This window comes from Dendrobates tinctorius, unplaced genomic scaffold (assembly GCF_039654945.1).
Source record: "Dendrobates tinctorius isolate UK_male_01 unplaced genomic scaffold, ASM3965494v1 ptg000086l, whole genome shotgun sequence".
Classification (NCBI taxonomy): domain Eukaryota; kingdom Metazoa; phylum Chordata; class Amphibia; order Anura; family Dendrobatidae; genus Dendrobates; species Dendrobates tinctorius.
In genome coordinates, this window is record NW_027361754.1 from 37,244,277 (window position 1) to 37,257,810 (window position 13,534).

Genomic DNA, 13,534 nt, shown 5'->3' on the forward strand with positions numbered 1-13,534 from the left:
TTATCTTTCAGGTTACATCTGATGACTGTGTCCGCATCTCATAGGTTAAAAATGAGGTGACAGATTCCCTTTAAATTATTAAATGAACTATAATTTTAAAACACGGTTTGTGTAATCCTAGAGACAATGTATTTTTTGTGACTTTTTGATGTAAAAAAAAAGCCTTCTCGCTAACAAATCTCCCTTTCTTCAGTCAGTGCTCTACTTATCTTTTTTTTTAACATTTATAGCTGTTCGTTCCACTCCTAACATAAGAGATTGGTGTGAGAACCCTCTCCCAAACAATAGTATGCAAAATGTTCTAGTACTTACTTAGAGAGAGCCTCCATCACAGAGTTAAAGGAGTTGTCCCATAGATAACAAATTACCTTCTCACCTAAATGGGGATCTAAATACTTAAGGACTAAGGAGTAAAGATCATCACCATTTACAAGAAGGGGAGTCTTTAAAGCGAACCTGTCAACGGTCTGGCCAATATAAGATACGGCCACCGCCTTTCAGGGCTTATCTACTGCATTCTATAATGCTGTAGATAATCCCTTGAATTGACCTGAAAGATAAGAAAAATAAGTTTTATTATACTCACCTGGGGGGCGGTCCGGTCCGATGGTTGTTGCAGGTCCGGCGCCTCTCATCTTCTTATGATCGCCGCCCTCCTGCTTGCTTCATGGGTCCCCGGCATCGCGCTCCTGCGCAGGTGTACTTATCTGCCCTGTTGAGGGCAGAGTAAAGTACTGCAGTGCGCAGGCGTTGGGCCTCTCTGACCTTTCCCAGCACCTGCGCACTGCAGAACTTTCCTCTGCCCTCAACAGGGCAGATAAGTACGCCTGCGCAGGAGCACGATGCCGGGGACCCATGAAGCAAGCAAGAGGGCAGCGATCATAAGAAGATGGGAGGAGCCGTACCAGGGCCTGCGACACCAATCGGACCGGACCGCTCCCGGGTGAGTATAATAAAACTTATTTTTCTTTTCTTTCAGGTCGGATCAGGGGCTTATTTACAGCATTATAGAATGCAGTAGATAAGCCCTGAAAGGCAGTGGCCATATCTTATATCGGCCAAACCTGGTGACAGATTTGCTGTAAGTCCTTTGTGTGAATGGAGCAGTAGTGAGCATGTGCAAGCACTGCTCTATTTACCATGGTCGCACATGCTCATTACTGTTGTATTCGCACAGGGTACTTTGGCCACCCATTCCTAGGACTGGTGGGGTTTTTACTACCTAGACACTCAGCAATCACACATTGATCATCCAGTATAAATCTTCTTTATAGGACTACCCTTTGCATTGTTTTTCTTCTTTTTAAACTTTAGAACTGTACGGCCTACAGTTTGTCAGGATGAACCAAGTAATGACCTTTTATATTCTAATATCCATACAAAAAAAATAACAACAAATGCCTTTTACTGGTGTGCACTCTTAGAATTTGGATCAGTCATTTGACAGCCATCATTCATTGCAAACCTCTTGTTTACTCCTCCAAAAAGAGCTTAGAAAATGGTATGGAATATAGATTTAGAAAATGAGGTCTTTTTTGTCCCCAGGACCATCTTCTTTTTTTTTTTTTTTTTTTTTTTTTTTTTTTTAAGAAAATCAGCTAAATGGTATATCAAATTGATTAGTAGATAATATATACGTGCAGTTACAGGTTGACATGTTTGATGGAACAGCCACTCAGAAAACACAATACGCAACGAGACAATCAAACATGGATACTGCACTGAGACAGAGAAGACAGGATGAGAGCCACCATGATAAAACCTTGATAACAGTATGTGATATTCAGACGTCCCATGGTAGTAAGTACATCCTTTTGTTTCTATAAGCAAAATGTCTACTCTCATGTGTTAGTACATCATCTGTCATATCAACACCAGTATTTTATTTTAATTGTTTTACGTAACAAACACAAGCCAAAAAGCTAAATACCAACCAGATTCATAGATTTGATGGGTAAAAACCATCAACGTTGTCTTATTTACTTTTGGTATAAAGTTAAAGGGGATCTATCAGGATTATTTTAATAATCAAATTGGAGGAACAGCTGTATAGGTCAGAAAATGACAATAAAAATGACACCTGTCTTGAAGTATTCTGATGCCATTGCTGAGAAATTGAGCTTTGAAACCACATGCAAATTAGCCAGGAAGACCATTTGAGGGTGTGTCATACTCTGAGTGAAGACACATCCCCTTACCTAATGCACTTTTGGACTAATTTGCATGTGGCTTTAAACCATGGGTCTCAAACAGGCGGCCCCTGAGGCAGGCATCTGCGGCCCGCGGTGCACTACATCTCACTCCCTGAAGCAGGGGGAAGGCATGCATTCAGGAGCGGCAATGGCATTGGCTGTTCTGTGTGCACACACTGCACAGGACCTGTGATGAGATCACAGGAGGGGGAGGAGTCAGGGGTCACATGATGAGGGGCCTTAGTGTGTGCAGGACGGACGCTGCTGTCTGTGTGCTGGTTGTCATGGTACTGGATGAAGGTAAGTTTATGCATGGGGTCAGGAGGGGTTTACAGGGTGGATGGAGCAGAGCCCTGTGTGTTCGAGGTGTATTGAGCAAAGCCCTGTGTGTGGGAGGTGTATGGAGCGGAGCCCTGTGTGTACGAGGTGTACGGAGCGGAGCCCTGTGTGTACGAGGTGTAAGGAGCGGAGCCCTGTGTGTACGAGGTGTATGGAGCGGAGCTGTGTGTGTACGAGGTGTACGGAGCCCTGTGTGTATGAGGTGTACGGAGCGGAGTCCTGTGTGTACAAGGTGTATGAAGCAGAGCCGTGTGTGTACGAGGTGTACGGAGCCCTGTGTGTATGAGGTGTATGGAGCGGAGCCCTGTGTGTATGAGGTGTACGGAGCAGAGCCCTGTGTGTACGAGGTGTACGGAGCAGAGCCCTGTGTGTACGAGGTGTACGGAGCAGAGCCCTGTGTGTACGAGGTGTACGGAGCAGAGACCTGTGGGTACGAGGTGTACGGAGCAGAGCCCTGTGGGTACGAGGTGTACGGAGCAGAGCCCTGTGTGTACGAGGTGTAAGGAGTGGAGCCCTGTGTGTAAAGGGGTGCACGGAGCCCTGTGTGTATGATGTGTAAGGAGCGGAGCCCTGTGTGTACGAGGTGTATGGAGAGGAGCAGTGTGTGTACGAGGTGTACGGAGCCCTGTGTGTAATGAGGTGTACGGAGCAGAGCCCTGTGTGTTCAAGGTGTACGGAGCGGAGCCCTGTGTGTACGAGGTGTACGGAGCGGAGCCCTGTGTGTACGAGGTGTACGGAGCGGAGCCCTGTGTGTACGAGGTGTGCGGAGCCGCGCGTGTATATAATTTTTTTTTATGTGCGGCCCATTTACTCTGCCGAGTTTGAGACCCCTGCTTTAAACCCTGATTTCTCAGCAATGGCTAAACGGATTACAACAAGACAAGTATCATTTTTATTGTTGTTCTACGACCTACACAGCCATACTGCTTACCTGATTAATAAAACTGTCCTAACACAATCCCTTTAGACAAATAGAAATCCATCCAATATGCTTCCTACTTTTCTACCTTCTTTTCTAGCATTTTGGGTACAGCTTATATACTAGAGAAGAGGATTTACAAGATTTTTTTAAAGGATCCATAAAATAATCATTGGTCTTATTATTACTATTTTATTATTTACTATTGTTTTATAATTATATATTTTTATTACATTACATTTTCCCTTCTTGGGAATGATATAATCATCTTATACCATAACTCAACATCTCCCAACAAAAGAGAATACAGTCCACAGTACTATTTTGTTTCCACAAAACTGTAGAAACATGGTATGATTTTGAACATAGCTTACAATGAGAAATTCATGCGTAGTTGCTCAGGATGACAACCAAGCCCATATTCTCTATTAAAGCACATAAATATCATAGCAAGTAGTCCTTAAGTGGTGAAATGCTCTGGCGGACCAGAGGCAGTGATGCATCACTTAGACATCCATTCATCTGAATGGCTGCCATAAAATGCTACATTTCCCCTACTACCATTCCCCAAGGTCTTTACGCAAACAGCTAACTGCCATGGAAATTCACAGCCATGTTGTATTACATGACGGACATTTAGATGAATAAATGACAATAGTAAGAAGTTTCTATAATATCAATGTGCACATCACTACTGCAACTTTGTGAGATGAGATAAAGGGATTGATGGAAGAATTATCCCAAATGTTAAAAAAGTCCAATGAGAAAACAAAAACTAACATAATAAATTTTACATTTTTACACATCTTTTCCAACCCTAAGTGGTGGAGTCAGACTCAGAGCACCTTTTGGTGGAGACGGAGTTGGAGTCGGTGTCATAGAAATTGAGGAGTTGGAGTCTGAGGTTTGGCTTACTGACTCCACAGCCCGGGTATGAGGGAGTCGGAGTCGTGGAGTCAGACTCATGGAAATTGAGGAGTCGGAGTAGGAGCTGGAGTCGGAGGTTTGGCTTACTGACTCCACAGCTTTGCTTTGGACCCAGCACATGTCCACTGAGGCCAAAGCTCTGCCGGCTTTTGAACGCAGGTGATTCTGCATGTGTTCTTTGAACTGTGCGGAATCACCACATCCAATACATTGTATAGGTGACATTTATATTGCGGAGACGGAGTGTCTCCGCAAGATAAATAGACATGCTGCGGTTTGGAAAGATGCACCGCATGTCCGTCTCCGCAGGGAAGCCGCGGGTGTCGGGGGATGCATAGTGGGCATGGGATTTCTTGAAATCCCATCCACTATGCTGTAACATCTGGCCGCTGCAGGTTGGATGCTGCGGATGTACGCAGCGTCCAAGCCACAGCGTTTATTGACAGTGGGAACATACAATAACTAGGGCTAGGGATAGAGTTGGGGTTATTGCTAGCCCTAGGGTTAGGGTCATGGTTAGGTTTGGGGATAGGATATTAATTAGTTAATAAAATAAAATGTAATAAAAATGTGAAAAAGAAAAAAATAGTGAGTGCCAAAGGGCGAACTATAATTACGTCAGTACTTTCTTAAAATATAATACATCTGCATAAGGGTTTAGGGCTTGCTTCAACATTGGACCAGTACAAAGGATTCGGGGCAGCTCTTGGTATGGAAAATAGGTTATACAATATCAATTGTAATCACAGGACATACTAATAGGGAAGATATATAAAACTGGTAGAAAGAAAAAGTGGGTCACTAACTTATAGCAGCCAACTAGATTCCATCTTTTAAAGAAACAGAACATATAATTGTGGTATGGCTGTCGCCAAAAATCCAAACCACTAAGCATATAGATGAATTAATATCAACCTAAACTATAAGCCAGCACAGTCTGCTGTTATGTGTGTAACAAAATAAAAATAGTCATTATTTTAATATATTGACATTTGGCTATGATTAGATAATAAGGTCATTTTCAGTAAGTTTCAACTATAGTTATAACTAAATATAGATATGGAAAAAAAACATTCTTATTGCTATCTACTATCTGTAGGTAGCTTGTAACAGAAAGCGAGCAGATTGCTATATAACATTCTGGGAGGAGATACAGTATAACTGTTATATTAAGCTGCTGATCACTGATTAGGACCACCCACTGGACTCTTAAGCCCCCTTCTCACATAGCGAGATCGCTAGTGAGATCGCTGATGCGTCACCGATTTTGTGACGCAACAGTGATCTCGCCAGTGATCTCACTACATGTGACACGCAGCAGCGACTGGCCCCCCCCCGCTGGATATCGCTGTTCGTGCAGGAATGTCCTGGGCCATTTTTTCGTCATCGGCGTCTCGCTGGCCAGCGCGCATCGCTGTGTTTGACCCGACGAGCAACCTCACTGGTGATGCAGAACTCAGGGGACGCAGGCTGAAATCATTCAGAATCGCTGCTGTGTGACAAGGTCCCAACGACCGCCGAGGATCGTTGGTTGATTGCTGCGCCGCTGAAGAGATTTCCCTGTTTGGCAGCTTACTAGCGATCATTTAGCGACGCACCAGCGATCCTTACCAGGTCGTATAGTTGTCGGGATCGCTGGTGCATCGCTAAGTGAAACGAGATCCTTAAGCTCTGAATACATTAAATAAGTAAACACACAAGTTACACACACAAATATTATATATCAATCTGCTCAGCTTCTTCTAACATGCTGCCCACAGATCAGATACCATCTTAATTGTGACACTTTCCTTTTAAAATTTGTCTCTTGAAATGTTATCACTTAGGAAAGAAAAGATCTCTGATAAATAATAGATCTGTGGCCTAGGGTAAAGTAATACATATAGGTTTTTGTAGCCTTTGTATCTGCTACTAGCAACACAATAATCCGTTCTGTACAGAAAGTGATAGCTACATTCTAAAGCTTTATATCTATGATATTGAAAGTCTAATTACAGCTCTGAAATCTGGACGGATATGATATTCAAAGAAAAAGTGTCCTAACATTTTACATATGTGTGTGCTAAAACATAAGGGACTGCAAAAGTGAAAGACCAAAGACAGCAACTCAAGCAGAACATGGAGCAACAAGCACTGTATATAGATATATACGGTATCTAATAGGAACAGCGTTCCAACCACAATTACACCCCGACGTGTCATCAGGAAAAACAACGGCAGACAGGAGAGGTGAGAGTTTCAAAAATAGTCAGCAGTTTTGCAGATTTGCATGGAATCTGAGAAATCTTCCAGTTTACTAATTATGTTACTTGTGAAGTGTACAGCAATTTAAAGTGTTTATTTTCCATCTTCATTAATTGATATTGTCGGAAAGTGCTTGTAAAATCAAGCACTTTTGCAATTTATTGCTTATTAAAATTTGGAGCCATTCTTGAGATATTAACACTTTTCTTTTCTTTATAGTTTGTTGCCTAGGACACGAGCCGCCGCCGCTGCTCCATAGTTAGTAATCACTGCACTGAAACTGTCTGGTATTAGGAGGCAACAGTGTCATGTCCAGCTTCTAACAGTGCGTATATACTCAATAGGACAGCAATTGTAAGCATAGCAGATGTTTTGCTGTCTAGCAGAAGTGGTCGGTCTCCAAAGCGACAAGATGTACAAAAAAAAAAAAAAGTGTTAGTATCTCAAGAACCGCTGAATATTTTAACAAACAATAAATTGCAAAAGTACTTGTATTTACCAGCACTATCCAAAAATACACATTTCTGAAGATGGGTAAAACCCTTTGAAGGGGAATCCAACCATGAGGAACTATAAGTGTGCTCCACAGAAACAGATATATACATATTATTTCTCTCTATATTTAGACTTGATGTTGTAAAAAGAAAAAAGTGCCATGCCACTTAATTATAGGTCAAGAAGATAATCCATTGCCCACAAGAAGCCCATAAAGTTGACAAGAAGAGCGTCTCGTTTTCGTACAGTTATTGACTCCTGTCTACGTGACATGGAATAAGAAGGCTATGAATGGGGCAGAAGACTAATCGGGCCTACTTAATACTGGAAGCCATGTCAAAACTACTGATTATTTTCGCCTTTGTCACAGTGACAATCCATCCGCACACAACTGCTGTGGTGCTTTCAGTGTATACTTACATTTGTTTGCGCAAACAAATGGTGGCCATTGAAGGACACCAAGCTCATATCGTTCCATTCTTAGTCCAGCGTTCAGACACCAGCTTTCCCCTCCTAAGACCCAGTGATGATGTCACTGCACACTGATTTTATGTCATTGGACAGACCCAGCTATGATGTCACTGTACGCTGCCTTATTGTCTATGGTACTCGGCGCATAATTGAAGCCTCAGGAAGGCATTGGATGCAAGTCTTCATTGCTCTCTATACATATTGCACATAGACCCAGAAATTGTTACTGGGAGCATGAAGGTCTTGGAGGTGGTGCTAAAACACCTCTGAAAGTAGTCAGGAGGTTAGTATTAAGATCCCTTTAATATGCCCATTACATCACTAACCAAGAGCCAGTAGAACGCATTGACTCCAATAGGGGGCACCCTACTTCTCCATGTAATGCTCAGGCGTCTGTGACATTTTAGGCCCTCCAAACCACTCCCAGCCTGTTTTCCAGGTCCCTAATAGGTTAACAATTATGCCCTTGTATTTTCTGACCAATGAGGCATAATCTAAAAAAAATAAACTTTGAAAGCTACAGATCTATATGTAAGCACCTATAAAAAGTCATAGGTGTGGAGCCGCTACTCTGGAGAGTCAAGCTTAGCGAGTTCTCCTTAATTGGTGTCCAAAAGGATAAAATGTGTTAAAATAAGCCATTTAGATGGGCAGTGAACAGAGATGTACAGCCTCAACTCTGCGCATGCACCTGATGCCATCCCAGCTTGCCTTAAGCCATAAGACTGGCCGAACGTGACTTTTCAGAGTAGTGTAACCACCCCCATGACTCTTTACGGATCATTAGAATGTACTGGACACTGATTTAAGGAACCTTATCTACATTATTCTGCATCATTCAGAATATATAAACTTTAGTTATTACCGTCCTAACTGGTATTAGGTATTTTTGATACTTTAAAGATAAATTTGCCCATAACATGTGGCTTTTAAAGAGGATCTTTCTCTGGATTTTATAAATTTAAGCTAAGCACCTCCTCTAACTGGCGCTGTTCCACTGATTCTGGAGCAGTTTCTATTGTTTTCTGTGCCCCTTTGTTCCTAACTTATAAACCCCCCTTATATATTTAAGATAGAAATGTTACATGTGCACTGTTGGTTTAAGGGAAAATTTGCACCTTTTTTACAGGGGCATAACTTTGAAACTGAGGGTCACAGAACAAAAAGAAAAACAGTTCTAAAATCAGTGGAGCAACATGAATTGGAGGAGGTAATGAATAGAGATGAGCGAAGTTGTTCGGATTTGGTTCTGAATATGATCGGATTCGAATTTTGTTTTTGCAATATACGTCGAACACAGCCGAACATCATTCGAGTCAATGGGAGTAGAAATTACCGAATATGTTCGGAACCGATCATAAGACATACGTTCGGCCCAAATAGTGTTCGAATATGGCTCGAATATGTCAAAATCAGATTTGGAGCCAAAATCCGAACAAATTCACTCATCTCTAGTAATGAGTATAAATTAAAAAATCCAGTGAAAGGTCCCCTTTAAGTAACCTGTTTTGAATTCATGCCATTTAATAGTTCTATTCATAACTACACTGTTTTCTACCTTAATCTAACAGAAAGGAAGGAGCTGAGCTCTAGGCGGGAGTATGTTGTCCTATTTTTTTACCTTCCTGTAAAAACACTGCCTGGACTTTTAGAGAAAAAAAAAACCTGTGAGTCTAACTTTCTCCAACATGATGATTGACAGTTCTCCTGTATGAACTGATAAACAGAGAGCTGTCAATCAGCAGCATGTGGGAGGAGCAAGCAGGCCTCACAGGCTTTTCCCTATAAGTAACACTGTAAATAAAGTGCCACAAAATAATATATTTTTAATAATATCCCAACGTTCCCGAGGCCGTACTGATACAATATCCAAAAGTTTACTTTTCTCATAAGTAGTTAATCTCACAAACCAGTTGCCATCCAGTGACATCATAAGCCAGAAGTCCAGTGACATCACAAATCAGCGCCCCATGGGAAATAATCAAAATAGTCGTACCATCTCCTCTTCGCTGATGTTGCGCGTGGCGGTTCTCCAAGTGATGCTGGGCAGAGGATCTCCCGATGCCTCACAAGTCAGGGTGATCTCATTATCCTGCTCCACGGCAGTCTTGTTTTCAACGTAGGTAATCTTAGGTTTTGCTAAAAGTGACAGGGAATACACTTTAAGTGCAAGACAAAGATTTGCAAATTTGATGATGGTGAATGGTTTGGAATAATTGTTTGAACTGTTACATTATAAAAGCAGACAGGAAAGAGATGACACGAAAATTGGAGAGAGAAATGATACAGATTGAAATCAATGTAATTGTACACTCCTGAAGTGGCAGCTGAAAGAGGCATATTGAGAGGTTTTTGGTCCTGTTACTGGCCTGGGTTTTAGGCTGTAGATAAATTGTTGAAAGCTTATTTTAATCTTTAATGGGGTTGACTCTCCTTGAAAAATGGCAATTTACCACTCAATAAAAAGGGATTTTTAAAGGGAATCTGTCACTAGGATCAACCCTGCTAAGCTGTCCATATGGGTATGTAGGCAACAGAAAGCTGAATAAAATGATACCTTGATATCTGTCATCCGATAGCTCACTCTAGAAAATTCCACATTTTTCTTAATCTGGAAATGAGCTGTTAAGATCTATGGGCCGGACATAGATCTTCCCTGAGAATCTGCTTTCAGAGCTTATTGTAATTAAAAGGGGTCGTTATCTAACTTAAGGGCCTGTCACACTAAGTGATATCGCTAACAATATCGCTATAACGTCACTGGTTTTTGTGACGTTATAGCGATATTGCTAGCGATATCGCTATGTCTGATACTTACCCCCGCTGGTTATGGCTGATCGCGCGAGAACGTCCTGGACCGTTTCTCATCGTCAGCTTCCTGCTGGGCTTCCTGCTGTGGCGACGAGCGACGCGTGGACGCGGGCTGTAGGACGTCAGGATCGCCTCGTCTGACAGGTAAGTAGCGACCCCCGACCCCTGCGATGTCGCTGGTGAGATCTGCCTGTGTGGCAGCTCACTAGCGACCACTTAGCGATGCACCAGCGATCCTGACCGCGTCATATCGCTGGTCGGGATCGCTGGTGCATCGCTAAGTGTGACATTACACTTACTCTATAGAGACCCCCTGAGGAACTTCAAACTGGTCAAACTGACAGCTCACTTGGATTACCGAACCACACACACGAATTTATGTGTTTTAAATGGGGAGAGGGGTTTAATCTGATTTCAGACATCTACAGCAAAATACAGGGATATTCATGAGCAAAACCTGTTGCAGTCTGTCAGTAATTCAGTGATTTGAGACTGGGACGGAGATTCACCTTCCAACAAGACAATGACCCAAAGCATACTGCTAAAGCAGCACTCAAGTGGTCAAAGAGGAATATAAATATTTTGGAGAGGCCGAATCACATCCCTGACCATAATCCAATCGAGAATCTGTGATCAGTCTTGAAGATTGCTGTTCACCAGAGGAAACATTCTAAAGTGAAGGAAATAGAGAAGTTTTGCCTTAAGGAAAGGACAAAAATCCCAGTGGCCAGATGAGGAAAACTCATAGAGACTTATCCAAAGTGACTTGCAGCTTTAATTGCAGCAAAAGGAGGCTCTACAAAGTACTGACTTTAGGGGGTGAATAGTTATGCACACTGACGTTTCCAGTTATTTTGTCTTATTTGCTGTTTGCTTCATGATAAATAGAAACCCAAATGTTCACAGTTGTAGAGGCATGTTCTTTACATAAAATGATGCAAACCTTAAAAAAAAAAAACAGTGAAATTCCAGGTTGTGATGAAGCAAATCACAACACAAAAAATGCCAAGGGGGTAAATACTTTTGCAATCCACTGTACATGCCATATTATAAATAGGGCCACCAACATTACGGCTGCCGCACTATATGGGTGGTGTGCCACTGCACTCTACGCTTATTTGCATACTGCCGCCATTCTCAATCACTGATGCCAGCTGCTGCTACATCTGTATTCAACAACTCCAGATAGTGACCGGCACTGATTTCCCAATAAACTGATATGTCCTCACCGTAGACCCTGAGACGAATGGTGGCCTCGCTGTCACCGGCTTTATTCTCGGCGATACAGTTATAATCGGCCTCATCGTCTTTTTCGATTCCATGGATGGTCATCTCTGACATCTCATCAGTGAAGGAATATTTGTCATCTCCATCTTCTATGGTTTCTCCTCTCCTGTGGCAGAAAAAATAAAAATAAAGTTACTAGGAAGGATAAAACAATTACTATTACCTGACATACTCGTTAGTAATGTGCAGGCTTTTTATTTTTGTATGCATTCTAGGTATAGTCCCATCAAGCAAGACATGGACATCCTCCATGGACCGACAGACTGAAGGGGCGCAGCACTGCACGTAGGGTAGTGGCTGTGTCTGGCACTGCAATTCATGCCCAATCAATTGTATAGGACGGAGCTGCAGTACCAGGAACAGCCACTAAAAAACAAATGCTGCTGATGGTGCCGGTAGTCCGATCACCACCAAACTGATATTGATGAGCTAACTCTAGGATATGTCATAAATATTAGATTGGTGGGAACTGAAATTCTGGAAAACCCCTTTAAAATATCCCACTGTTTTTTTTTGCCCACTGTCTGTGTGTGTTTCCATACTTAAGTCTAAAAACAAACCTTTAATTAAAGGAGTTGTCCAGAACTTATACGGTAAGCACCTTTTCTTGGCATAAGTCGTTAACTTCAGATAGGTGGGTGGATTTAACACCTACGTTCAGCTGGTTCACAGTTCACGCTGTGGCCGAACTTACAGTACAAAGCCAGCACTGTCCCATACTCTATAAAGTGGCTATTCTTGGCACTGCAGCTCAGTTCCTATTAAAGTGAATAGGAGCTTAGCTCCAGTACTGGAGAACAGTCACTTCAAAGTGTTTGGAGCTATGCTGGCTCTAAAGTACGGCCACAGCAAAAGTGGAAACAAAGAATTGGTGTGGGTGACAGCTGTCAGGCCCCATAAAAGATGATAATAATTATATATCCTACGGATATCCTAGGTCACCACTGCCATAATCCCTTTAAAATGGAATTTTCACTGGATGTTTTTATTACTCTCAACATAGCATTCCCTAAAATTGGTGACGCTTCATTGATTATTTCCTTTCGACCAACTGGCCGTGTACCACAGAACTTCTCTTTGGGGGACGCTTGCTTATTCTCCTCTGAGGCTGCTCAATCAAAACAGTTGCCTGCCCCCACAGTTCTGCGGCACATGCCCACTTAACTGAAGGGAAGATTTGAACCAACATTTCCGAAGGTCATAACTTTGGAAAGAAAGGGCACAGATGAAAAAGGAAAACTGTTTCAGAATCAGTTGACCAGTGGAAATTGGTGGAGGTGCTCAGTTTAAATTAATACAATACAGTGAAAGGTCCTTTTTAATACAGTAAACGTGATCCGTTTGTAGTCTGTAGCCATGAAAATATGCAAATCTGCATAGCAGCCGTAGACACAAAAGGTTAATCAAAACAATTTACAAAAATGTTTCATGAATTGGAGATCTCTATATATAAATCAGAATGTGTGTGTATCACCAACCAATCACGAAGCAGCAGAGTGGGACACCAACCAATTACGAAGCAGCAGAGTGGGACGCGGTTGGACAACAGGGCTGAGGACGGATACAGCAGGACAGTGCATGGAGAGCGGGACTGTGAGGAGGACAGTCTTCAGAACAGGGGCCGAATAGTACCGGCACCCTCCCAGCCCTGTCCCGGCTCAGTCGGTGCTCCCCTTTGCCAACTGCGCTATCCCCCTTCTCCCCTGCAGCTTCCTGGCCAAAATTTAGTCCCCGGCTTCTACTGCGGCCTACTACAACGCTAGGCCAATCACACACGCGGCAGCTCAGCCCACTCCGGCCACCCGCTCTAGGCCGCGTCCCGCAGGCCGCCCAATCACATGACCTGCAG

At 42.7% G+C, this 13,534-nt stretch overlaps 1 protein-coding gene across 5 annotated transcripts in view; it reads right to left on the reverse strand.

Annotated features, from left to right (window-relative positions):
• The window catches only part of NCAM1 (neural cell adhesion molecule 1), a 542,627-nt gene that overhangs the window by 188,242 nt on the left and 340,851 nt on the right, over positions 1-13,534 (reverse strand). For all 5 annotated transcript variants that reach the window (XM_073585308.1, XM_073585309.1, XM_073585307.1 and 2 more), the window contains exons 7-8: positions 11,628-11,791; positions 9,584-9,726 (exon numbers count right to left, since the gene is read on the reverse strand). In XM_073585308.1, the coding sequence (XP_073441409.1) occupies positions 9,584-9,726; positions 11,628-11,791 (307 nt within the window). The remainder of the gene's footprint in view (positions 1-9,583; positions 9,727-11,627; positions 11,792-13,534) is intronic.